Below are 27,394 nucleotides of genomic sequence, written 5' to 3' on the forward strand. Positions count from 1 at the left end.
TGATTTCACCAACATTAATTCAGCTAATTATTCTGTCCTCCATGAAACACTTTCTTAATTAGTTTCTATATATCTATACTCTCCTGATTTCCCACCCCTATCATTGCAGACTATGTATATGTCTGGTTTACCTGTCTTACTCCATCTCCTGGCCCCTGAAGGTTGAAGTACAACAGACTTCCATCCCTGTACTCTTTGCTTCCTAATGTGCACTCTGTCTCTAGTTTATCTCAACTACGGAGTCCTTTACCTTGTCTCTTTATTAGTTAAATCCTGTATGTACATATCTTCCTCCAAATTTTCCTTTGATTTCCTGACTCATGTTCCACCAAATAAATGGCATTTTCCTTGCTTGTCTAAAAGGGATTTAAATTTAACTAACCTTAAATGCATACATATGTGTATACATTTTCCCCTCACATCCACATTCAAAAGTGTGAGTCCCCCAGTGTTTCACATTTCCATAAATGACTCCTCAAATTTTCTTTTTTTAGGTGAGCTTGTTTTTTCTTAATTCCCATAAACTCCATGCCCACTTCACAGCAAAATATGTCAAATAGCCAGACAACTTTGTACTTCCAATGGCACTGCGGTCATCTTGATTCAAACTACTTTCATCTATCTTACTTTTGGGTAACTACAACTAGATATTAATTGCTCACTTAATTTATGCCTTACTTTTCTGTACTAATGAATTCTCATCCAACATCTCTTTACCTGTCATCAAGAGGAAGAAAAATACTGACAAAATGTAATCACAACTCATGCCTAGATTTTGGTGGGAGACTTTTAGAGAGACATTCTACAAATCACTGGAAATTCATATATTGATGAAAGAAACATACAGAAACAAGTCTTTAAAATGATTATCACATAGAGGAACACATGAAATGCTTCACATTTGTCTGAGTACACACCACCCTCTATTGTAACCATGAGGTTGCTAAGTAATTTATAGCCAGATGATGGTGTGTCATGAACTAAAAACAAACTGCACATTACCTGCATTAAATTAATTTAATTAATTTTATTAATTGAAATTCCTTATGCTTTCCTTAGCCAGTTATCAAAAGAGAAACACCATTAATTACCTATGCCTTACATTGTGCTAGAAAATGCCAAATCTCCTTTCTTCAATATAATTCTCTCCAAATATTTTTTTCACATAATTATCTGGATGATAACATTAGGCAAAGCTTCTCACTTTTCCCATCTGGTTTAAAATTTTTATTATTAATAGGTTTTTAAATTCCCTCTAAGGTACCTAAAGACACCCCTCAGAAAGGATTTTATTTATTTATCTTTTTAAAATTGATTTATCTATTTATTTATGAGAGAGAGAGTATGCAGGGGAGGGACAAAGGGAGAGGGAGAGAAAGAATCCTAACCAGAATCCACATCCAGTGCAAAGCATAATACAGGGCTCAATCTTATGACCCTGAGACCATGACCTGAGCAAAAATCAGGAGTTGAACACTTAGCTGGCTGAGCCACCCAGACACCACCCACTCAAAAAGGATTTTAAAAGCGAAATATAAATCAGCCTAAAAGAGAAAAATTTTCAGTTGCATTTTCTAGAACAGTTTATCCCCAATTACATATGCTGAATGTAATCAATGTAAAGTTTTCCATCATCCTATTTTGCACAGAAATACTAAAGAGAAAATGTTTAACGCATTAAAAAAATAATGGTTGTAAAAAATGTTCTTCACTTGGTATGGTACAGAAATGTCACATTCTGCATTTGAAAATCTGATACTGAGAAAATAAACATTATAAGTGAAGGTGCCAGTGGCTGGTAATGACTGATAAAATATTTCAACAGTCTCAAGATAGAAGAAAAATTATTTGAACTAATAAAAGCTTAAAAAATGTTCTCATTTTTTGTCATTATTGAATATTGTGCTTATAGCACCTAATGGAATGTTCATATAATCATAGAAAACATGAAAACATGCTCTTATCTGGTTGTACATTTGAATGTATGTGCATATATATATATGCAACCAGATAAGAACAACTTTTACATCATAAAATAGGTTCATCTACCTGCACCTGAAAGTGCTTAGTTTAACACTAAAATGTTAATTTTGGTAAAAATTAAATGCATAAAGAAATGCACTTAATTTCTAAAGTTTTGGTTTTGAAGAGGGGAGTAAAATAACATTGTCACCTATCTAATAGATATTCTATTTATAGCATAAGATAAGCAAAACCAGCCTAAACAAAATCTATGAGGAAGGTTATTATAAGATAGCTCTTCAAATGTCAACCAAGAAATTAATAATAAATATATTTCTAGGGGGGCCTGAGTGGCTCAGTGGGTTAAGCCGCTGCCTTCGGCTCAGGTCATGATCTCAGGATCCTGGGATCGAGTCCCACATCGGGCTCTCTGCTCAGCAGGGGGCCTGCTTCCCTTCCTCTCTCTGTGATCTCTTCCCTTCCTCTCTCCTACTGTGATCTCTCTCTGTCAAATAAATAAATAAAATCTTTAAAAAAAATAAAAAAAATAAATATATTTCTAAACTCAATTTAGTTATTTTTTCTTTAAGCAGTCTTACCTACAATCAGAAATTTACTACCTTAATTAGCCTGTTATAACCTGGCAAATTCAATAATGTAGTAATTCAACCAGAGTCTTTTGATGCAAGATTATAAACTAATATAAGCCTAAAAGAAAATATATGTGGCTTTACAGATTCAAATTTGAGAATTTATTGCAATCAAATGTTCACAGTTATTGTATAAAAGTTACAGTCTTAATTATTATCTGTTACTATGTTCTTCAGTTGGCTAAGAACTATATCAAGTGTGTTACTTAATCAATCCTTCAAAATACCACAGTGAGCAAAAATGTTTCTAAATAATGTCACATGTTCATGAAAATCACTATTAAAAGTAAAGTTTTAAAAATCTTAGGCAAGTAAGATATCATGGTATATATTTCAGCAGAATATTTGGAGCATACATGCACTAAAGAAGACAGAACCACTTGGTTCTTAACAAAGTAGCATTAATTTGCTATGCAAGAGTTTTGCCGGCCATTTTTAAAGTCTTAATCTCACCTTCTTTATAGTATACTGGCTTGTTATTATGATAGAACAATAAAAAACACTAATAATAATAAACACTGTGACAGTGTTTTAAAATAAATAATAATCAAATTACTATTATTATCACCTGTATTCTCTCTTTTTTTCTGGTAATATTTTTTAATGTATTTGTTAAGAAGTCAATATCCAAATCTATTTCTTTTAGATCATTTTCATATTATATATAAAATCTCATTTATCCACTATTTATAAAACTATTTAAAAATAAATTTTTAAATATAAAAATCCCATATAATACATAATGTCTACAGAGTCCTTTATAGAATTTTCAAAAATTAGAGGAGAAATAAACATTTGGTATTATTTTAATAACAAATGTTAACTTTCTGAGTGTACACATTACAATGATTTCTACAGATACAATGAGCAATGCACAGAATTCTATATTTCACATTTTGATTAGAGCAGCAACAAAATTATATTAACTTTAATTAAATATTAAATGTGAGATAAATTTTGAAAGTGAAACACAGCTCAGTCAATTTCATAACACCAAATTCAGAAAGTTTTACTATAAATCTACCCCAATTCCTGGGATTAATCAAATTGGTTTGATGTTGTCTGTGCTGAGGGCATTCAAGAGATCTAGAGCATCTGTGTGTATGTTATGGTCTTAAGGAGAGCACATTTGTAGTTGTCCAATTCATTCATCTCACTACCATCCTGCAGTTTCACTTGGCTAATACTGCCCAAATCCCAAACCAAAGCAAACAAACACATATCTAGGTGTTACTTTCAGTTTAAATATTTATCAAGGTTACTATTTTTCATGAAATGGCATAAAAGACAAACATAAAATAGAAACTGTACAAAGCCTTCCTTCAAAAAAAGAAAAGGTAATCTAAAATCCCATGTGTTTAAACAAAATAATTAGTTATATTTTAAAATAGCATTGTATCATTGGCAGCCTAGTTTTCTAGCTCAAGTCCTGTCTTAAAAAAAAAAAAAATCAGGTAAAGAACCAATTAAAAAATGGAATATGAATGTCTCTCCAGATCATACCAAAGAAAAAGAACACAATGTCAGATCTCATTCAAATAGTGCACACATAGCCATAAAAACCATATTTCCCAAGTTGTTATTGTTTGTGATGCACATTTAAGTGCACAGAACATTTGCTTTTATGGCGGTTTTATTCTCAGCACAGTAAATGGCAAAAGGGTTTCTGTTCAATTGACTTTCTCATAAAAGGTTTAATTCCTTACTCATTTTGGCATAAGTTATATCTTGAGTTTCTTACTCTAGCTTATATCTATTGTCTGAGTAAATAAATTCTGCTGTGTAAGACAGACAGACCCGGGGTAAGGGTAAGAGAAAATTATACTTGTTATTAGTGACATGAATTGCAGAAGCGAGAAGCCCTTTGGGGGTAGAGTGGGGATGGGAAATGACTTTAGCCAAAACTGCTATTACAAGGAACAGCTAGGCCTTACACAAAAATAGAATGTTTTATGCTATGTGATGGGTTTAGTACAGTTCACCTCAGAATGTGTCACTTTGGCATGAGGGTTATTTCCAGACAATCTTATTTGAAGACAACAAAGGCCCGACAGACCCATGAAGACCTTTTTGGTCCCCTCCTCTGCTCAGCTGCATAAAAGAACTGAGATAGGGGGCCTGGACCAGTAGTATTTATTACAGAAGTTTTTTTTGTTTGTTTTTGTTTTTTGGTAACATAAAGAAAACTTCTCAGCAAGACATGGCAAACATTTGTTTACCAAACTTCTGCTCTTCCATCTCCCTGTGTCTTCTCCAGTTTGAAGTCCCAGACTCTTACCCTCTTCTTACTTCAGGATGCATATAAACCTCAGTTCCCTGCCAATGAGTCTCATTTTCTTATGGGTCCCCATGTATATGTAATTGAATTTATTTTTCTCCTCTTACTTGTCTCATGTCAATTTGATTATTAGGCCAGCCAGAAGAATAAAAATATAGAAAAACTTTTTTCCTCCCCAACATATGCCAAGTATCATCTTAAAGTTTTTGGTGTCATTAAAAAATACTGTAATATTCTATATCCGATTATAGTCAGTTTCTTTGTAATCACATAAATGTGAATAGAAATAAATTTAAATATGTTATATTCTTAGATCTATTGTATGTTTTATTTATGGTTCCACATATCATAAATCACTAAAGAAAATTCTTAGTGAATCATTGTCTCTACTTAAGAGTTAGTAATAGCAAGTGCAAAGCATACTACTGAGGTGTTTAAATATTTAACACATACAGTAGAAGAGAGAGAAATAGATACAGTTATAGGTATAGATACATGCATAGATATAAAGATGTAAAAGTAAATATAGATATAAATCTCCCTAACTTGAACTCTAATCTTAATTTTAATATAATCAATAAACATGATTATATAGATATAACTCATTTTAATAAGTTTAATATAAATGACAAATATTAACCTGATAAATTTGGTATGTAAAATCAGACTTAACCTTAAAGTTGAAATAATTAATGAATAATGTAAACGGTACTTTCTTTAAAATTATCTTTATTTGCTCATATTTTCAGTAGTTTTTCCTATTAAACTCTTTTTATTTTGAGATGACTGTAGAGTCATATGAGGTTGTAAGAAATAATAGAGATTCTATGTACTCTTCACCCAGTTTCTACCAATAGTAAGATTTTGAAAACTTTAGTACAATATCATAACCAAGATATCATCTTTAACACTACCCACTGATCTTCCTCAGATTTCCTGTTTTATATGTAACCATTTGTGTGGATATGAGTTTAATGTAATGTAACACATGAGTAGGTCCCTATATTTAACACCACAGCCATGAAGACATAGAGAAGATCTTTCAGTATTTTTAAAAATTAATTCTAAGGCACTGGTAATCTTTTATAGCAGATGTTAACAAACTTTTTATGGGAAGATCCAGACAAAATGTTTTTTATGCTTTGCAGACCATACTATCTCTGTTATAAATACTCAAATCTCCTTTCATTTTACAAAAACATCCAAAGGAAATTCCTAAATAAATAACTGCGACTCTCTTCCAATAACACATTGTTTTAAAAAAGTGGACTGTAACCTAAGTTTGGCCATTAGTTTCTTGTTTGTTGACTCTTATTCTAAGGTTTACATAATTACCTTTTATTAGATCTAAAAAAAAAACTTTTGGGGGGAGGAAAGCTCATTCCTGTTATTTAGTTTGTTTTGATTTTTTTTCTATTAAATATCTAATTAAACATAGGTTTTTAGCAGTTCTTGAACTTAATATTTTAATTTGCTTCTTCCTTTGGGCCATTATATAATTGCAGACATTCTACGGAAAATAAAGTTCATAATCACAAGGATTAATTTGGGCCATGACAACCAACCATGTCAGGCGTTTAGCAATCATGAATCTTGTTTTGCACCTTAAACTTGGTCTACTGCACACCAGTAAGACAAGTAACTTATTGTTTGGTTATACATCACTTAGTTCCTTTCTGCTGAAATAAATTCCTTTTGTAAGGTATACATGTGTTAGGCAAAATCCCAAAGTAAATAATCCAAAGACAAATTCTGAGACCCGAGTAATGCATAAACCCTTGGTAATTAACCCAGATAATATAAATGATTTTTTTAAAGATTTTATTTATTTATTTGACAGACAGAGATCACAAGTAGGCAGAGAGGCAGGCAGAGAGAGAGAAGGGAAGCAGGCTCCCTGGTGAGGGGAGGGGCCTCGAACCCAGGACCCTGAGATCAGGACCTGAGCCGAAGGCAGAGGCTTTAACCCACTGAGCCACCCAGGTGCCCCTATAAATGAAATTTTAATACTAGGTGTAATTAGTTAAGGAAGCATTTTGATTTGTATATGATGACAAAGTCTTTTGAAAAAAATCAATAAATTTGATAAATATACTCGGTATAAGTCTGAAAGACAAAAGTTTTCCAAACCCTTGTTTTGTGAACTCATAGGGCAGAAAAGATTTCTAGCTATATTCAGTTCATCTATGTCTGTGCTGATATACACATTGACTTGTATTATGCCTAAGTATCCAGCAATAAAGTTGAACATAAGAATATACCAATTTTTTTTTCTCACATGATATCTAATATCATATGTTTTCACATAATTGATTGCTGGGTGTCAGTTGGACAAAACCTCATTTTGAGAATGTATCTAAATTACCTTAATAGAATATTATGTATATAGTTGTATGATGTCATGCATCAGTGGCACAGCAATATTGTTACTGTACCATCTTAGGTCGAAATGACAGAATAAATACACACACACACACACACACACACACACACACACACTCTTCCATGAGTTTTAAAGCACATTGCTAATAGAATTAATTTTGGTTAATTGTAAAATAGATTTGATAGAAGAAGGGAATAAATTGAACTTGAAACCAAATCATATGCTATTCTTTCTATACAAGAAGAGAACCTGATATCATAAAATACTCTGTGCATGAATTCAAGGTGCACCTAGTTCACCGTCGTAAAGAAACTATTAACACTTTACTTCAATGATATCAATGGGCTTCTAGTAGCCACACTGACTACAGAGTATTTCACCTTATATCATCTGAAAAGCTCTGTATATAATTTTATTACCACCTTGGAAATAATATTTTATTTATTCTACCATGTTTGAGAAAGGAAAGTTTTTAGCCATTTTACTTAATATCAGAAAAGTCTTAAGTGTAAATAAACTTGAGGAAAGTTATGAAAAAATGGGATAGGAACCAAGTGAAGATTAGAAATCAGGTTGATCACTATCCTATTCGAATGTTCTGTATATTTAACATCTCAGAATTTCAGTCAGAGTTTTGACTATGAATAAGCAAGTATTTTCTCCAGTAGAAACAAATAAAGACAAAATAGGCTTATGAATAAATAACATTAGAAATGTTCGATGATTTATGTACTTATATAGCATATTAAAATAATTTCTAAAGTTACTAATTCAGCAATACTTTTTCATAAGCCGTAAACAGTGGTTTTGTGTACCATGTACCATGAAAATAAATACCAATATTTTTAGGTTTTAGGTTGTTGTAATCCCACATTTGCTATGTAAATTTAGCAGAATTCCTCAGAGTTATTTCAATGGACATTTACGGGTTCCATCTAGCCCAAATTATGTGGTGCAAACTGAAACCCATCGTTTTTAATCAGGAAGAAATGAGATGTTATCCCAGCATGGCTTGGCATTCACTATTCACTCAATTCCACTCCAGGTGCTTTTCACTGGGTAGATTTGGCCTGTTGGCTGAATTGGCCTCCCTGTGTCCTAAGATAACTGCCATGATTGGGAAGCCATATGGTGCAATGCTGTAAGCTATATTAAATTTGAGTCATATTTTGGCCAACTTTGTACTCATAATTGAGATTCAGAATTGTGTCCATGTACATTTCAATATACTTACTGCTTATTGATGTAATTAAACTCACATTTTTTTCTTTCTCTTTTTAAATACTTGCTGATATGAAATCATGCTGCAGTTTAAACTTAAAGGCAGTAGTTGAGAGAAGGAAAGGAATAGAAGGTGACACTTTAGGTTCACCTCGTATTTACCTTTAAAGAAGCAGTCTTCGTTGTGAACAATGGTAATCTTTTGCTTTTTCAGGCAAGCAGCTCTATGGACCTCACAGTGGTTTTCATAAAATTCTCCATCAGATCCACACACAGGTTTATAGTGTCTCTTGCAAATGTCCATACAGGCACATTCTGGTTGCCCTGTCTCTCTGCTGATGACGCAGTGCCTTCCCAAACCACAGTATTTATTTTCACAAGACTCCAGAATGCCATCCTGAATCAGGAATCCTGAAGACAAAGAAGAGGAAAATCATTTGCATTCATATGTTTAAATAATATGTGCATGTCAAAATATGAAATAAGGAGAAGTCTATGAGAAATATAGTATAATCAGGGTTCAGTTGTTCTCAGTACAAAAGAGACTTGTATTAGACAGGTAGATGACCTTTTGAAAACACTCTCAATGGTCTTTCCCTCCTACCCCCCTGTGGTGGAGCTCTTTTCTCCCTTTTCAATGAGTAGTGTGGTCCTTAAGAACATGATCTCCAAAATTCTACTGCCTGAGTTCAAATACTGATTCTACCATTTATTAACTATATGTCTTTAGACAAATTACTTCTTCGTGCCAAGCTGTTCCATCTGTTACTGATGGTAATAGTATGGACTCCCTCCTCAAGTTGTACAAAATATTACATGTAAGAACCCACAGGAATCACTTCCCTGTCATATAGTGAATGTTAAATAAATGTCAACTTTTACATTAATAGTAGGAAAAATGACATGTATATATATAAAGCAAGAAATAAGAATGGGAAATAATTGTGCCTTGAAAACTCTTTGGTGGGTTCTGGTAGCTGATCTTTTCTTGTTTGACCTTTGCCACTGGACAATCACAAATACATTTCTTAACTAAATGAATAAATCATGAAGAATTCGATTTTATTGCTACATATCAGCTTAACAATCTCCATTGGCATCAGAAAAGAGTAAGTAGATCCAACAGTCTTGTACTAAAACCAAACTAATCATCTTGAATCACCACACTTTTAAGACAGATTTGGCTTTTCTCCTTTGAGAATTTATCTGACTGGAAAGTAAAAAAATTCAATAAACTAAATACACACACACCCACATATACAGATGTATATGTATATAGGTATTTTTAATTTAATATTAATTATAAATATATTTTAATATATTTATATATAAGTATATACTTATAGACACACACAGATATAACACACACAGATATAAGATATAAAAACACAAGGATATAATATATACATATATATACATATGCATGTGTATATATACATACACATATGAAAAGATTTGTGAGATAATATACTACAGTAATTTTCTTAGATATTTAGTGTATAATTTTAGCTTGTTGATTTAAAACCATCTCTCCACATGACGACTTCATAATAATTAAGAACACATATTCTGATCCAGAGCTTAAACCATAATCTCACCAGTTACAACATTTAGGACCTTGGGCAAGTACCTAAACATCCGAGTTTCCTCGTCTGTAAAATAGGAATAATACCATACTCTCATAGGATTATCAAAATAAAAGGGCTTGGCACATGTAAAACTCCATTCAATTGCCTATTATTATTATTATTATAACTACCTTTTTAAAGACTAGTTTTCATAAGGACAGATATATACAATTGAACAAGTATTTAAAAAATCATATTTATTTGTTTTTAAATGAAACCTATAATGCAATTTACTTTACTATATACACGTATTACCAAATGGAGGGTAGCAAATTAAATATTACAAAAAGAAAAGACCAATACTATTTTGGTATAAAATATAAAAACAATCAACTATGTTTTTTTTTAAAGCATGTCTTTTAATAGTGGTATGAATTGGAATAAATCTTCTCAAAAGCAATTTTTAAGTACTTGAACTTTGATACCACATTCCAATTATTGAGAAAACTATCTATAAAATTAAAAAAAATAAAAAGAACTAAAAAGATACATAATTTTCTGAATAGATCTTCTTGATATAGTGTTAATTTATATGATATCTCACTGAAATATTTTAGTAAATTTTGTAAAATATACTTAATGTGGTAGTTCCTAAAATTTGGCATGCATTAAAGGGGCCTAGTATAGTTGTTAAAACATGGATTCTGCTTCCAAGCAACCTCAGAGTTTTTGACTCAGTGGTCTGGACTATGTATAGCCCAAAATTTATATTTCCGAGTTCTCATGTAATGATTACACTGTTGTTTCTGGATCATACTTTAGGGCCTTTGATTTATTGAAATTCTACTTTATATTTAAAATAAATACAACACAAGGAAACGGTTAGGTAAACAATTAGGTAAGTTCTTAAAGGGAAAAGATGAAAAGGTTAGCTATGATTAAAGGCATAAAAAATGCAAGTATTTAGAATTAACTAAGAACAAATAGAGAAAAACAGACAGCTAGGTGGATATAATACTGGGGAAAGTTTTCTCTTGGCATTATTGCTTTCTAATGTTCAATGCATTCCATTTTAAAAATGCCCCAAATTATTTCAATAGTGACTATAAAATAATGACTGATTTCAATTTGGAAAATACTTTTCCTCATCCTTATGCCAGTATTTATGCCAGTTGTTGATCTAACGTTTATAGAGCCTAAGATATGACTGTCAGGAATCTGACTCACATATCTGTATACCTTAAATTTCCTTTGTGTTCTTACTAAGTTGTTTTTTTGCCATCAAATAGTTTATCAAAAGAATAATTTTTTACTGTCAAGGAATGAGTCTAATGTTTATTGAAATTCTGATCATTTTACATTTTAGTTACAAATGAGTTGGCTAACTGAATTAGTAGTTTTCATTTTGGGGAGGAATGCTCTGCTAAAAATGAAGTCATTTCTCATATATCTAGGTTGGTAAATTGAATTCCTAGAGTCTTTCTTCTTAATTTTTTCCTCTCAAAGCCTGTACTCCAGCTCAGAGATTTGTATTAGGATATTGGCCATTTTCTAGAAGTTAATGAACTAGCTAGAAGCTGCATGTTGCATGTAGTTGCTACAATTAAAGGAAATTTAATTAATTCATATGCAATCCAAAAGAAGACTCATATTATGTAAATGAATAGCTAGAACATATCCTTTCTGACAGTAATTATCCATGACTAACGCTGAACTTAAGTTTCAGCTGAGATTAAATCAATTTAATCTGATCAACATGTCAAAGATTTCTTTTAAGTACATTCAGTCAGATGACACACTAAATGAATTTTAATCAAGAACTTATATCCTGCTCTCTCATAACTTGATAAAATAGCATTTGTTCCAAAAAAAGTGTTGTATATTTAACACTTACATCATTTTATAAATTCTATGCCTTCAGAACATTATAAAAACTCCTCAGATTTAAAACTAAAATGAAACCTTAAAAGATAAAAGACACCAAGTTATAAAGCAAAATAATTCTATAGAATTCTAAAGATGGTCATTTCAGATTTCCCAATCATGACGCACTCCTCTTCACGTCATTTATATATGAAATATGCAATTTATCAAACAGTACTTCATATAGATTTGATGTAAATTGAAACTTTAATAAACTCTACTTATTATTTGCAAGGTTCTATGTTACTTGCTATAGGATAGACGAAAAGCATAATTGTTGACACTTTTTTTAGTGGCTCACAAAGGGCATATGGCAGAATTTGAGTGTGTACCTCAAAGTAGTGAGGTAAAAATTTAGGGGTATATTTAGGGGCACAAAAGAGAGTGAGATGGATAGTAACAGGTAAAACCTCACAAGCAATGTATCATGTCGCAGTTGAGGTTATGTCTTACAAATGGGTTAGACATTCAGAAGGCTGCTCTAGGAATAGACAAGGTAAGAAATAGACTGATACTGAATTGAGAATAGGAGCAGCAGAGGAAAGAAAAAAACAGATATTGATATGTTAATGACTACCTCTAATGATTCCAGTGGAATAGAAACATAATTAATTTAGAATGCTGAGTTATTTGAGGTGTTAATTGTCTCATAAAAATTTATAATGTTCGAGTCCAAAATATGAGTATTAGGTTAACTTTGATTTGTTAAACAAAACAGAAGATTTTTGGCTAGAGAGCAGGGTTAGAGTCTTTGCTTTTCTATTACCTATTTGTCTGACCTCATCCAGGTTGTAATGTCTTCAGGCATGATATTCAAATAGTTAGATAAGAGGGAAGTAATAAATTATCTTCAGATTTACTCTTATCTAATCCCTTCATTTAAGAATGCTTGGCAAAACATGATTTTGATTTTAATAAAAGCTGTTATAAATATATTAATAAGCTTTTTCTAAAATGCTTCATATTTAAACTCACCTACATTAAATAATCATATAATTATCTAGTTTAAATATTTTCATACTCTAAAAACAGCCTCAGTCGTATAAAATGTGAAATTATTTTTCACTTAGATTTTCTAATTTCTCTTTTCTAAGATTTTGTCATTATGTATTCTATTTTTTATCATGTTATTAATTACAAAAATGGATCATGAAATCAGAGTCCTTTAATTTGTATTCCAACAGTCACTATAAGTGCAGTTTTAGGCAATTAGTTAAAATTGGTGTGCCTCAGTTTCCCTAACTAGAACAAAGAAGAAACTCTAGAAGTGTTATTTAATGAATAAATAAAATGAGTATAATAATAATGGCCATAGGATAATATAATTGATCCCACAAGAGGATTCTATGAGATAATGCACTGCACATGCTTAGCTTAAGAATTTGTGTTTAACAAATATAGTTATAATTATTAAGAACTATCACTTACTGTAGACTTGGCATGTAGAATATATTGACTTAAAATCACTGGAATGAATAAAGAACAGCTTTTGACAACTCTAGCTTTAATACATCTATTAAGAATGAATTTATGGGAGTGTGGAAATATGTTTTTCCCAAGTAACATTTGTAAAATTTTCAAGAATATCCATTACAGAAAAATTTCCTTTATCTGCAAAAACAAGACACCCTCAAATTTATATAATAACATTTTGCTTTATAAATAAGTATAATACTTTGGGGACTGTTTTGTTACCCACATATAGAAAAATCACAAAACTCTTCAGTAAATACAAAATACAATTTTTTGTTGCACACTGCAAACTAACAAAACACAGTCAGTCCTTACAAACTTCATGGCAAGTAGCAGTTCAAGTAAATATTCCAATGCCTGCAGAAGATTGCACACAGTATGATCTTTTCATGACTTTTTAAAAATGTTTTATTAATTTATTTGACAGAGAGATCAGAAGTATGCAGAGAGGCAGGCAGAGAGAGAGGAAGGGAAGCAGGCCCCCCGCCGAGCAGAGAGCCCAACACGGGACTTGATCCTAGGACCCTGAGACCACGACCTGAGCCGAAGGCAGCGTCTTAACCCACTGAGCTACCCAGGCACCCCTTTTCATGACCTTTAATGATTGAGATATGTATATCCTGCTGCTGCTTTGTGAAGTCGATCAAAATAAATCTGCAAGAATGATAGTTTGCCCAGTGCACCACTACTGAAAGACGGTTTAAATGGTCACATGTCTGTATTCCAGTGAATTTGGAAACTTCTTCCTCATCTTATTTTAGACAGTCCATTGGAATTCTGTAAGCACCTTCATGGAATTCTGTAAGCACCTTCATGTAATTCTGCAATCAGATTGATTTTAAAAGAAGTAAATATGAAAAAGAGATAAGTAAAACAAAAACCAGGAATTCAGTTAAGTTCCAACCATCCAAAATATAGTTTCTGTTTAAATCAAAGAAATTTTCGCCAGCACAGGTGATTTTTGATGTGTTGTTTTAAGAAGTTATCACTAGCTAATATGCTAACAGTTATTTACTTCTTGTTTGATGTCCTCAACTGCAGAATAATTCCAACAGCAGAACACTGAAAGAGACTAAGATGCACTCTCAGAAATCTTTGACCCCACCTAGTGACCTTGGTAACAGAGCACACAAAAATGTTTCCTCATCATTAATTTTATTCTTCCCATGTTCCATCTAGGAGCCACGATTTCTCTAATAACTTAATATTTCTATCCTGTTGAGAACTTGTGTTTATACACTTCAGCAAATAAAAATATTCTCATCTTCTCTGTGATATTTTTAGATATTCCATTTTTGGAAATTGTTGGAAGCTAAATTGTACTTGATAATAGTGTCCTTCAGTAGCTAGGAATGCAATGGCATTAGAGATATGCTAGTAGACAGATAACTTGAGAAACATAGATAGATCGTAGGTGTGTATATGGCATTTGAGACCTTTCCTTTACATAGCAGTGACAATTAAAAACAAAACATTTACGTTTAGATGTTTTAGTTCTGTAAAGATTTTGAGTGATATTAAAGGAAAAAAGTATTTCTTTTGTTTAATGGTTGCTACTGTCTTCTATAAATGATGTTGATTGATATAGCAAGTAAAATATATCAATTAGCAGACATAATATAAAAGCTTTATTTTATAGAAGTATATGCAATGAAAGTAAAGACATATGCTCAATCATCTGTGATACTTGAAGTATTTCAGGCTTTGGAATAAACCCAAAACTTTAAAAGTATCTTATTTCTTATTTATTTTAAAAATTAAATCTGTAGATGGATTATTCTCAAACAATGTAGATATTTTCACACTTGATAAAGAATATTAAATGACTGTGGCTTCCTGGCTGGCTCCATTGGTTAAGCATCTGCCTCCAGCTCAGGTCATGATCCAGAGTCCTGGGATCCAGCCCTCATCAGTCTCCCTGCTTCACGGGGTGCCTGCTACTCCTTCTCCCTCTGCCTCTAACCCCTGCTTGTGCTCTTTCTCTCTCTCTTAAATAAATAAATCTAAAAAAAAAAGAAATAAGAAGAATAATATTAAATAATAAAATAAAATACTTAAAGTGAAGGTCAGACATTGTAATGGTAGGGTAGATCTGGGTACAAAACCTAAAGATTAATTATAATGCTGATTGCTGGAGTCAGACCAGCCACATGGCCAATAGGAATTGAGGGAGAAAAGACAGAAATTTCTATTAGAACTGTAAGAATGACTGCTAGAAGAATATTGCTTTTAGACCTTAAAAGTTTTCAATTTAAAATCTACTTCAATAAATTTCTTTTAATATGCTTCATTTCCTTTGAAAAAATTATTTTTCTTGGTTTGCCTGAGTGGCTCAGTTGGTTAGGCTGGGATACACTTCTCCCTCTCCCTCTATAACCACTGGGTTATACACTTAACAATGGTTAAAAAGATAATTTTATATGTATTTGACAACAGTAAAAATTTGGGAAAAAATTGAAAGTACAAAGAGTTCCTATATATCCCCTCCTTCCAAAACATACAACTTTCTCCACCAACAACAGAACTTGATCATCCACTATTTGCAAAAAAAGAGACTTTGTTTCCAAAAATCAATTTATTACCACATCCAGGACACTATACTTCTATGATTAAGTTATAAAACTTCAATCTCTGTCATTTTTAGGGTTTTTTGTTTTGTTTTGTTTTCTTTGCAGGTGTAAGTCAACCTAAGGGAGAGCTTTCTGAAACAGCAAAGCATGAGAAATCAAAGCATGAGACATCAAACTTGATGTCAAGTTCAGAATACACAGTTCATTACTTTACAACTCTAACTCCTATTCCCATGGTCACTCAAAATCTTTGCACGTTAAAAAAAAAAAAAAAAGAAGAAGAAGAAAGAAAGAAAGAAAGAAAGAAAGAAAGAAAGAAAGAAAGAAAAGAAACAGAAAAAGAAAAACAATCAAAACACAAGACACTCTACTTGCATCAATTCATTTCTTTCAACAAACCACTTATTTCTCCCCTCCATCAACTCTGGCTTAAGTCTATTTCCTATACAATTTTTTCATAAAACTTATCTTCTGAATTCTTTCATTTCCCTTGATGTAGGTGTTTGGAACAAAAGCAGGTGTTTTTGGCTTCTCATGCACTTAACATCTTAGAGGTAACAGACACAGGTTCAATCCACAGCTTGAACTGGACAAAGTTCAAGGAGGAAATAAAAGAATACTACCTCAAATGTATTATCTCACCACCTTATAATGGAAGGACACACAATCCAGACCAGTAGGGTTCTAGAAAGTATTCTGGAGGAGAAAAGGCTGGCACTGTATGGGAATTAATCATGTAAAGAAGAGAATCCAAAAAGGAGATTTTGAACAAAGGTGTAGATATATGCACATGATGATTCCATGTTACAAGAATGCAGAGTTTGTTAGAAGATGTGGTTAGCATATTAGAAAAGGTTTATAATGAACAACCCTGAAGGCTATGTTAGGGGTGTTCCACTCTGGCAGTGGAAGCTAGTATTTTATAGTTTTAAGGAAGATCTGATATGCTAGATAGAAAAGAAACAATAGTCAGGAAGCTACCAGCCTGGCCTTTGTGGAACTAATGTGAGTCAGAACAAGGACAGCTATAAGCAAATCAATTTATGGAGCAGTTACAGTATCAGTCATAAAGAGAGGAGGCAAAAAGAGTAGCTTTGAATATTAGAAGAAAGAGTTTAGAAGTAGTTATAAATAAAGATAACTTTGTGAATAATATCATAAGCCATTGAAATTCTTAACAGTCTCAATATTCTTGAATAATAATAACAGTAAGCACAATAAATAATGGGTTCTGGATTAAAATAACACAATTGAGGGTGGAATTCAAATATCTTTAATTGCATCAATTTACATTATTGTATTATTTTTCCACAATATTTGGTCATCTCACATAGAAGAGTGGGGAAGTAAGACTATGGCACTATTCAGAGTAATAGTTCTACTTGTTAAGTGTGGTGAAAGGATTTAACATGCACAGATACTCACCATGATACTGATGAGGATGAAGTGGTGGAAGGATTTGAATGTAAGAAAAGCAGAAACAACTATAAGAAAGTGCTGCAAATAAGGTGCAAAGAACAGAGTACAGATACGAAAAAAAAAAAAGGCAGTTTTCTGAGTTCTTGCCTGGTAAATTGTTTTAGTACTTTAATATCAGGTAGAGTCACAGAGTTAAGTCTAGCATATTCTTTTTCAGCTGAAATGACAATCCATCATGATGTTCTCTAATACATATAGAAAATAAATACTCTCTTTCTATCCACTAAAATAACAAGAGACTTTATATATAAAATTGCCAAGGTCTTGAGGTTCTATTTTTTAAGTTACTGTTTATTATTTCCTTTATATTAAGAAGCTCTAATAGATATGTGCTTTTTTCATGTGTCCAAAAATTAAGCTGTATATAGCAGAAATATAATTTACATAGCTTAAAACTAATTATCCTAACAAAAAATGATTGTCATACTAGAATTGTTAACATATTTGTTTGAAAATCTTATTTAAATTTTTGTAAATTCTTATTTAAATTCCAATTAAGGAACATACAGTGTAATATTAGTTTCAGGTACACAATACAGTGACTCGACACTTCATAAAACACCCAGTACTCATCCCAACAAGTGCACTCTCCTTAATCCTGGTCACCTCTTTAACCCATCTCTCCACCCACTTCCTCCTCTGATAATCATCAGTGGGCTTGGTTTGCCTCCCTCTTTGTTTGCTTTTTCTTTTTTCTTCAGTTGCTTGTTTGTTTTGTTTCTTAAATTCCACATATCATCTTTTTCTCTGACTTATTTCAATTAGCAGAATATTCTCTAGCTCTATCCATATTGCAAATAGCAAGATTTTATTCTTTTTCATAGCTCAGTAATACTTCATTATGTGTATGTATATCAAACTTTCAAAACTGAAGCCATACACACACACACACACACAGACATATGTATGTATTATGTGTATATATATATATATACACACATATATATGCATATTATGTATATATACATAAAAATAACACATTGAGGGTGGAATATGTATATATACATAACATATATACATAATATTTACATAATATATGTATATAATATATGTATATATACATATAATATATGTATATACACATGCATATATACATATGTACATATGTACATATATACATATACATATATACATATATATACACATATATACATATTATATATACATATATGTGTATATATATACACGTAAGTCACTTCTATCACTTCTTTATCCATTCATCAGTGAGTAGATGGACACTCGTGCTGTTTCCATCATTTGGTTATTAGAGGTAATGCTGCTATAAACACCAAGGTATATATATCTCTTTGAATTAATATTTTTGTATCCTTTTTGTAGATATCTAGTAATAAAATTGCTGGATTTGGAGGTAGTTCTATTCTTAACTTTTCAGGATCTCTATACTGTTTTCCAGATTGGCTGCACCAGTTTGTACCCCCACCACCAGTGCAAGAAGTTTCCTTCCTCTAACTCCACATCCTCACCCAACACCTGTTGTTTCTTTTATTGTTGTTGATTTTAGCCATTCTGACAGTTATAAAAAGATATCTCATTGTATACAGCAATACAACCCCACCTCAAGAAGCAAGAAAAATCTCAATAAACAATCTAACCTTGTACATAAAGGAGTTAGAAAAAGAAAAACAAACACAGTCTAAAGCCAGCAGAAGGAGGGAAATAATAAAAATTAAAAATTAGAGCAGAAATAAATGATATAGAAACTAAAAAAAAAAATCAATAGAACAGATCAATGAAAACAGGAGCTAGTTCTTGACAAAAAAACAAAAGATAAACTTCTACCCAGACTTATCAAAAAGAGAGAGTGAGAGAGAGAAAGGACTGAAATAAATTAAACCACAAATGAGAGAGGAGAAATAACAACACCACAGAAATACAATTATTAGAGAATATTATGAAAAACTATGCTAATGAATTGGATTACCTGGAAGAAATGGATAAACTCATAGACACATATAAACTACCAAATCTGAAACAGGAAGAAATAAAAAAAAAATTGAACACACCAATAATCAACCAAGAAATTGAATCAGTAATAAAAGAACTCATTCGCCCACCCCCCCAAAAAAATCCAAGGCCAGATGGTTTCACAGGGGCATGCTACTAAACATCTAAAGAGGAGTTAATACCTATTCTTCTCAAACTATTCCAAAAAAATGGAAAAGAAAGGAAAACTTCCAAATTCATTCTATGAGGCTAAAATTACCCTAATGTATTTCTATTTAAAATATCATTTAGCTATGTTTCACTATGATTTTTAGGTCTTTGGTCTTAACTGATTTACCTCTATTTTCTAAGTTTATGGGTTTTTTTGTTGTTGTTGTTATTGTTTTGCTTCATATCACTGTTTATTATTTCACACTTTCTAAAAAGAAAAATTGGTTTTTCAGCTCATTCTATATTTATCACATCCACATATGTGCAATCTCATTTTTCCACAAAATAAAGTAAATATTTTAATTCATGGTGTGACTAATACAAAAGCTTTTTCAGTTATTTTTAGAGATTATTTTATTAATTTTATTAGATAAGTGAGTTGCTCTCTTAGCATTCCAAATATTTTGATTCTGGTGTTTTCCCAATCACTGGATGTTGGTTACTTTCAAAGCACTGATAAACTCTTTATAAGTTATATAACAAAGGACAATATTATACTACAATATACAAAATTTTTTTTATCTTTTTATAAATGTTTTAATTTCCATTTGCACACGATAATCTCTACACACAACTTTATATCATGTATAATTTGCTTATATATTATTGCTTTTCCATTTTACACCACTGGCAGACGGACATGGCAGATTTGGTGTAAATTTAGAAGTTATTTCATGATCTGGCAACTCACTCTCCCCACCCTGCCAACATACCTGGCACTGGTACTCTTTTCCAAGGGTTTCTCTCTCATTATGCCTTTTAGGCACCAGTGCCTCATGATCTCATTGGACTGATATTGTATGGTTTTTATACCTTGATGACTATCCATGTTTCTTTCCTCTGCCTGTCTTCTCTTTCTCGGATGTAGAGGTTATGTTACAGAACTCTCTACAAAAAGATGACCAGCCAAGTCCTAGAAAGTATGCTAACATACGTGTCATTTTGTAGTCTCCAAAGGACCTTATGTTTTAATAAAGATATGAGATAATTAAACCATAAATATTTATAAGGTTAAAAAAGCCTCTTGTGGAAGATACAAAATGATATGAAATTTTAGAGCAGGAGATTTATTTTGAGGGAAAGAAAAAACAAAAGCTTTCATATTTGATCAAAGAGTTAAAAAAATTGGCTAGGATTTTGACAGGTGGAAATTGGTTAGAAAAGTTAGAGCATGGGAAGACAAAAGAGCAACATTTTATGTCCCACAAAATTTGGTTGTTGTATCACTTTTATATGAACCTTACAAGTAGTTTCAGAATGATAATTTCCTAAAGTGGTAAGTCAATCCTTATCATTGTCCCAGGGAAAGAAAGCTAACAGAACTTATGATATTTTTGCTTAAGTAATTTATTTTTAGGTAATTATCCACCATATATTTTTAAAATTACATAAAAAGCAACAATATGTTTTTTTTTATGTAGTTCTTTGAGTGGTAGCTCTGAAACAGAGAAACACCTACAAACTAAGTTTCTTTTCTAATAACTATCATTTATAAATACAAACTAAAGCATTTTCATATTTTCCCTTTCTTAATCTTTGTGAACTATGAACTAAGTTTTATTCATTTTCTGTTTTACAAATAAAAAAGAGAATAGCTCAAATTGTTACTTATCATGTCCTAGGTCACACCGTTGGTAAACAATGACACCAGGCTTCAAACTCACAGCTTCAAACATTACATCATTTTGCCTGGATTTCGTTCCTATTGTATTTTAGAATTCTGGTGTTATATATAGGAAATATGTATTATAGACAACTGGAAAAGTAGAATTTGAGCTTAATAGAAATTCTAGGAGTCTGAATTTGACAGTCATCTATATAAAATGATAGGTGATAACCTGAATGAATGTAATGAAAAAAGTATATATAGAAGGGTGAGTTGGAATTATAGCAATTTGGATTTTGGAAAGTTTTTCCACAAACGTAGAGCACATTCACCTTTAGTCATAAAAGAACTTGTAATTAAAAAAAAAAAAAATCTTATTTGCTCATTAGTAGTTAGGAGCATTGGACCCGGAATCCCACTGCCTGAGTTTAAAACCTGGCGCCATCAGTATCTGTTCGTATGATCTTGAAACTTTTCTTGGTTTCTTTTTACCTTAGTTGTCTCATCTGCAAAATGGAGATGGTAATAAAACTTATTTCATTTCATAGACTTATTATAAATTAACCCATGTAAAGACCTTAAAATACTACCTGTTAATAAGTACCATACTACTGTTAGTTGTTATTAACATCAATATTATTACTACTGTTGTTATTGTTGTTATTCTATTTCATTCTAATAGATAACCAAAAAAGGAGGAAATTTTCAAGAGTAGCAATCCAAAGTTCATGTGCTATTTAACACTCACTGGAACAATATTTAACAAGATAACCTCTCAGGCTATCCCACAAACTCTATTTAGCCCTTAATGACTCACTAGTATGGTACCATATTGTTGATATTACTGAAAATGTTCTCCAACAAAAATGTGGCCAACAGTTAACTTTGGATCTTATGACCATATTTCTTTTTTTGTAGATTTCCTGTCCACATTGTCATACTATATGGTACCTGAAGAATACTGAATGTTGAATGCAGTGAAGAAAAACTCTCTCCCCACAATACATTCAATCCTAGCACCATACAAGAATATTAGCAATCATAAGCATAGCTTTCAAGCAGGTGATTCAAAGATTCTTCTCTGAGGGATTTATAACCTACTATTGGGAGTTCCCTAAAATTGATCCACCCCAGTCACTCACAGAGAAATTTACATTTGAAAAACCTTACCCAGTACTCAGAAATTTCAAGTCAGCTTTTTGATATTTCTCTTATGATCTGAAGCAGAAAGAAAACATTAACTGGACATCTGAGTAAACTGTCTAACATGGATAATAAAGCCAAAATAAACATACTTACAAAGATAGTGTGAAATGAGAACATGCAGGGAGAAAAATACCACAAAAATCAAACTAAACCAAACCTGTAATTTATATTATGGTAGAAATAAAAGATAATAGTTAATCCCTAAAATAAGAGCAAGAGATTTTTTTAAACCAAAACAGCTATTGGAATTTAAGACTCTGATAGTTAATTAAAAACTTCAAGAGGAAATCTGAATAAGAAAGTTAAGAAAAACTTACAGAAAATAAATAGAAAAAATAACACATTAAAAAAGATAAAACTTTAAAGCAAAATATATTCCACTTCCAGAATTCCAAAGTCCAAATAATAGAAGGTCCAGATGGAGAGGGAAGAAAAACAGATGGTAGGAAATAATAAAATTATTAAAATATTTCCCAGAACTAAAGGACATTTATCTCCAAATTGACAGTGTTCACCCAGTACCCAGTAAAAGGAATTAGAATAGACAAATACAATGATATTGTGAAATTTAAAAATATTAAAAACAAAGAGAATTTTTTACAAGCTCCCAAAGAGAAGAAAAAAAGTGTTCAGTAACACAACGTGGATTAGGAAACAGAACAGCTTCTGATTTCCCAGCAGTAACAGGGAAATCAAAAAGTCCATAAAGCACTATAAAATCCTGAAAGACAAAGGACCTTGTGCTGATGCTGTCCCTGTACCTGCTCTCCTCTCCATATCCTGCTCCTGAGGACACCTATTTCTCTCCATAGAGGTATTTCTGCTTTGACTTATTTCTGAGAGCTGGAGTTAGGGAACAGAAAAATGTGAAGCAAAAAAATTAAAAGACCTCTCTGCCCAGATGTTTGCTGCATTTCAATACTTGGTTCATACTACAGTCCTGACATCTGCTTTACTGAAAACTCCCTGGTCCTTTAGATATTCTAATATGGTGATCTCTTTAAAATTATCTAACCTACCTCCCAACACACAACATTCTTTGTCTAACTCCCACTCATCACACCGGTCTCACATACATGGCTTCTCATCAAAGAGACTTTCGGTCACACCCTTCTTTTACATAGGTCTTTACTTAACTACTAATATAATTCCACCACTGGGCATCAGTGCCAACGTACTTTTGTAGAACTCTGTGCCTTTTCTCCATAACACCTAAAACAAAATTATTGTTATAAGGCTACTTGTTTGAATATTTGTTTAATGTCCTCACGCAATAGAAATGAAACACAATGCTGAAATTTAAAGTTATGTATTTAGGTTGATACAACTTCAATAAAAAGATATTCTATGTTCATGGATTTGAAGACTAAATATTGTTAAGATCACATTAGTACCCAAAGTTTTCATTGTGGCTAGCTATTATTATTATTTTACATTATTTTAACATTAAAAATGTATTTATGTATTAATTAATTTATTTATTTGAGGTGGGGAGTAGGAGGAAGGACAGAAGGAGAGGGAGAAAGGGAATCAGAAGGTTACTTCTGGCTGAGTGCAAGCCCAATACAGGACCCAATCTTAAAACTCTGAGATCATAACCTGAGTGGAAATCAAGACTGGGATGCTTAACTGACTGAGCCACCCTGGTGCCCCTATTTTATCCCCTCCCCTTTTTTTTAATGCTGATGAGAAGCATGCATATAGCATAGTTGTCATTAATTTTAAGGTATTCTGATTATTTTTGTAATTTTAACCTGCTATGGTTAAATAGGAATTTGTTTTCATTTATTTTGCTCAAGTGTTTTCTTTTATGATCATTTAGATGATTGACACATTTTGAAAAAAATCTCAAAAATTACTGACTCATATCCCTTGGGGCTATTACTTCAATCACATTCCCAGAAGTCCTAAAGTTTTCTATTGGTTATTTCCCACCATAACCTCTCTATCTTTACCTACTCTTAAACTATTCTTTTTTTTTAATTTTTTATTTTTTATAAACATATATTTTTATCCCCGGGGGTACGGGTCTGTGAATCACCAAGTTTACACACTTCACAGCACTCACCAAAGCACATACCCTCCCCAATGTCCATAATCCCACCCCCTTCTCCCAACACCCGTCCCCCCAGCAACCCTCAGTTTGTTTTGTGAGATTAAGAGTCACTTATGGGGGATGCCTGGGTGGCTCAGTTGGTTGGACGACTGCCTTCAGCTCAGGTCATGATCCTGGAGTCCCGGGATCGAGTCCCGCATCAGGCTCCCAGCTCCATGGGGAGTCTGCTTCTCTCTCTGACCTTCTCCTCGTTCATGCTCTCTCTCACTGTCTCTCTCAAGTAAATAAATAAAATCTTAAAAAAAAAAAAAAAAGAGTCACTTATGGTTTGTCTCCCTCCCAATTCCATCTTGTTTCATTGATTCTTCTTCTACCCACTTAAGCCCCCATGTTGCATCACCACTTCCTCATATCAGGGAGATCATATGATAGTTGTCTTTCTCTGCTTGACTTATTTCGCTAAGCATGATACGCTCTAGTTCCATCCATGTTGACATATCAGATAAAGGACTAGTGTCCAAAATCTATAAAGTACTTAGCAAACTCAACACCCAAAGAACAAATAATCCAATCAAGAAATGGGCAGAGGACATGAACAGACATTTCTGCAAAGAAGACATCCAGATGGCCAACAGACACATGAAAAAGTGCTCCATATCACTCGGCATCAGGGAAATACAAATCAAAACCACAATGAGATGTCACCTCACACCAGTCAGAATGGCTAAAATCAACAAGTCAGGAAATGACAGATGCTGGCGAGGATGCAGAGAAAGGGGAACCCTCCTACACTGTTGGTGGGAATGCAAGCTGGTGCAGCCACTCTGGAAAACAGCATGGATGTTCCTCAAAATGTTGAAAACTATTCTTTTTTAAAATTTTCCTTTCATCAGCTTTTCTTTTTCCAGTGCCTTATGTTAAGGATTGGAGTTTTGGAGTTTTTCTGGGTCTCTTAACAAGCAAAGAATCAATTTAAGGCTTCGTTCTTTCTTCAGGATTACAACTTCATAGTTTCCAGTATTCTGATGTATAAATTAATTGCTCCTTTCTCTTAAATGACAAATATCAGCTTCTACATTCTATCTATCTTGATATGAAATTCTTGGGTTCACTACATCAACTTGTATTTAATTCTGAAATTTAATGTCTTTATAGCTGAAAAGTTGCTTGCTGATAACAACATAAATCTACCTATTTTGCAAAAAGACCAGAATTTAATCATGGTTATCGTTATATTTGTAAACCCTAATATCAACTGCCAGTAATCATCTGTATTAGCCTCAGAACTCATGTTGAAATATTTTTGCCATAAAAAAGAAACAAATGTCTATTTTACATGTATAATTAAAAATTGAACAGCAATCTTGAAAATGAAAACATTATCTTATACTATTTCATAAAATAAGATGTATTTGACATCATGAAATAAGATAATGGTGAAGTAATTGATTCGCTCTTCTTGGCTAATTAGAAAAGTATGGAAGCAGACAAAGAATTTAGTATGTGTTTTAGAATAAACAGGCCACATGGTGTCACAGAATGCTAGAGTAATAAGCATCATATAGTTGTATAAACAGAGAAACTGGTAGAAAGTTGCTTTATAAAAAGTGAACATACATATTTTATACTCAGAACTATTGTCATGGTATCATGTATCATTTTGAAAATAATGATTTTATTTTAGCAAAATAATGCTTGTTAAGTTAATGATATAAAATTTGAAACTACTGGCTTTATAATTTGGTTAGTAGATATGATGCTAGAAGTAGCATCATTTTTTTTGTTTGTTTTGTGTGTGTGTGTGTGTTTTTTTTTTTTTTTTGTAGAAAATTCCCAAACATTAAATAAGCAGGGATAGGGAAACTAGCACAGTTTTGTCTTTCCATAGTGTTTGTCTCAGGTGACACTTTTATTTTTATTGAAGAGAAACGTACTCTCTATATCACAAAAGAATTTGTTGCTGTTGTTAAAATAATCCAGTAAAAACCAAAAGCTAAAGGCTTCTGATTAGTCAAAGAATGGGCAACTATTATACTCTTTTCCAAAGCTAACTACTATCTCATATGTATGTCTGGGATCTTTTCCTCCTAGAATTTATCCATGGTCAAACACCAAAATTGCTAATTTTTAGATTTCCTTTACATGAGGGAGAATCCCATCCACATCTCTTTTCCCTTTCCCAAATCCATAAACTACAGATGAGGAATCAAGAAATCCTGGTGCATCATGTCACAACATTCTTCGAGTTGAGTCAGAAAACTAAGAGCAAAATGAGAGATGACCTCAAAGTGGAAAAGGGAAAGAGAGAGAAGAAAGGAGTGAAAGACATTGTTTGGAATATTTCTGAATATTGTCATATTATAATTTTCTTTAAAATTTTGCAATTTTTTCTGTTCTAATCAATGCTACTAATATTAAAATTTGTACAAATAAAATAATTTTTGGTATATACTTACACAAAAAGTATATAACCCAAGTTTTTCAAAGGTTTCTTTAGAAACTCACCATATATTCCTCCCTGTATAGTACAATCTAGTTTGACAAAGGGACTTGAAATATGCATTAGACTTAAAGTGAGGGGGTGGAAAACAATTTACCATGCTAATGGGCATGAAAAGAAAGCTGGGGTGGCAATCCATGTATCAGATCAATTAGATTTTTAGCCAAAGACTATAATAAGAGATGAGGAAGGACGCTATATCTACTTAAAGGGTCTGTCCAACAAGATCTAACAATTTTAAATATCTATGCCTCTAACATGGAATCAGCCAATTATATAAACCAATTACTAATGAAATCAAAGAAACACATCAACAATAATACAATAATAGTAGAGGACTTTAA

The 27,394-nt window shown here is 32.2% G+C and overlaps 1 protein-coding gene across 2 annotated transcripts in view; it reads right to left on the minus strand.

The window, feature by feature from the left end:
• LOC101687418 (follistatin-related protein 5) overlaps positions 1-27,394 on the minus strand; it is a 484,818-nt gene that overhangs the window by 233,557 nt on the left and 223,867 nt on the right. For both annotated transcript variants that reach the window (XM_045068434.1, XM_045068433.1), the window contains exon 4: positions 8,657-8,905. In XM_045068434.1, coding sequence (XP_044924369.1) covers positions 8,657-8,905 — 249 coding nt within the window. The remainder of the gene's footprint in view (positions 1-8,656; positions 8,906-27,394) is intronic.

The sequence above is a fragment of the Mustela putorius genome, unplaced genomic scaffold (genome assembly GCF_011764305.1).
Source record: "Mustela putorius furo isolate JIRA1106 unplaced genomic scaffold, ASM1176430v1.1 tig00003907_pilon_pilon_pilon:0A:0A:0A:0A, whole genome shotgun sequence".
Classification (NCBI taxonomy): domain Eukaryota; kingdom Metazoa; phylum Chordata; class Mammalia; order Carnivora; family Mustelidae; genus Mustela; species Mustela putorius.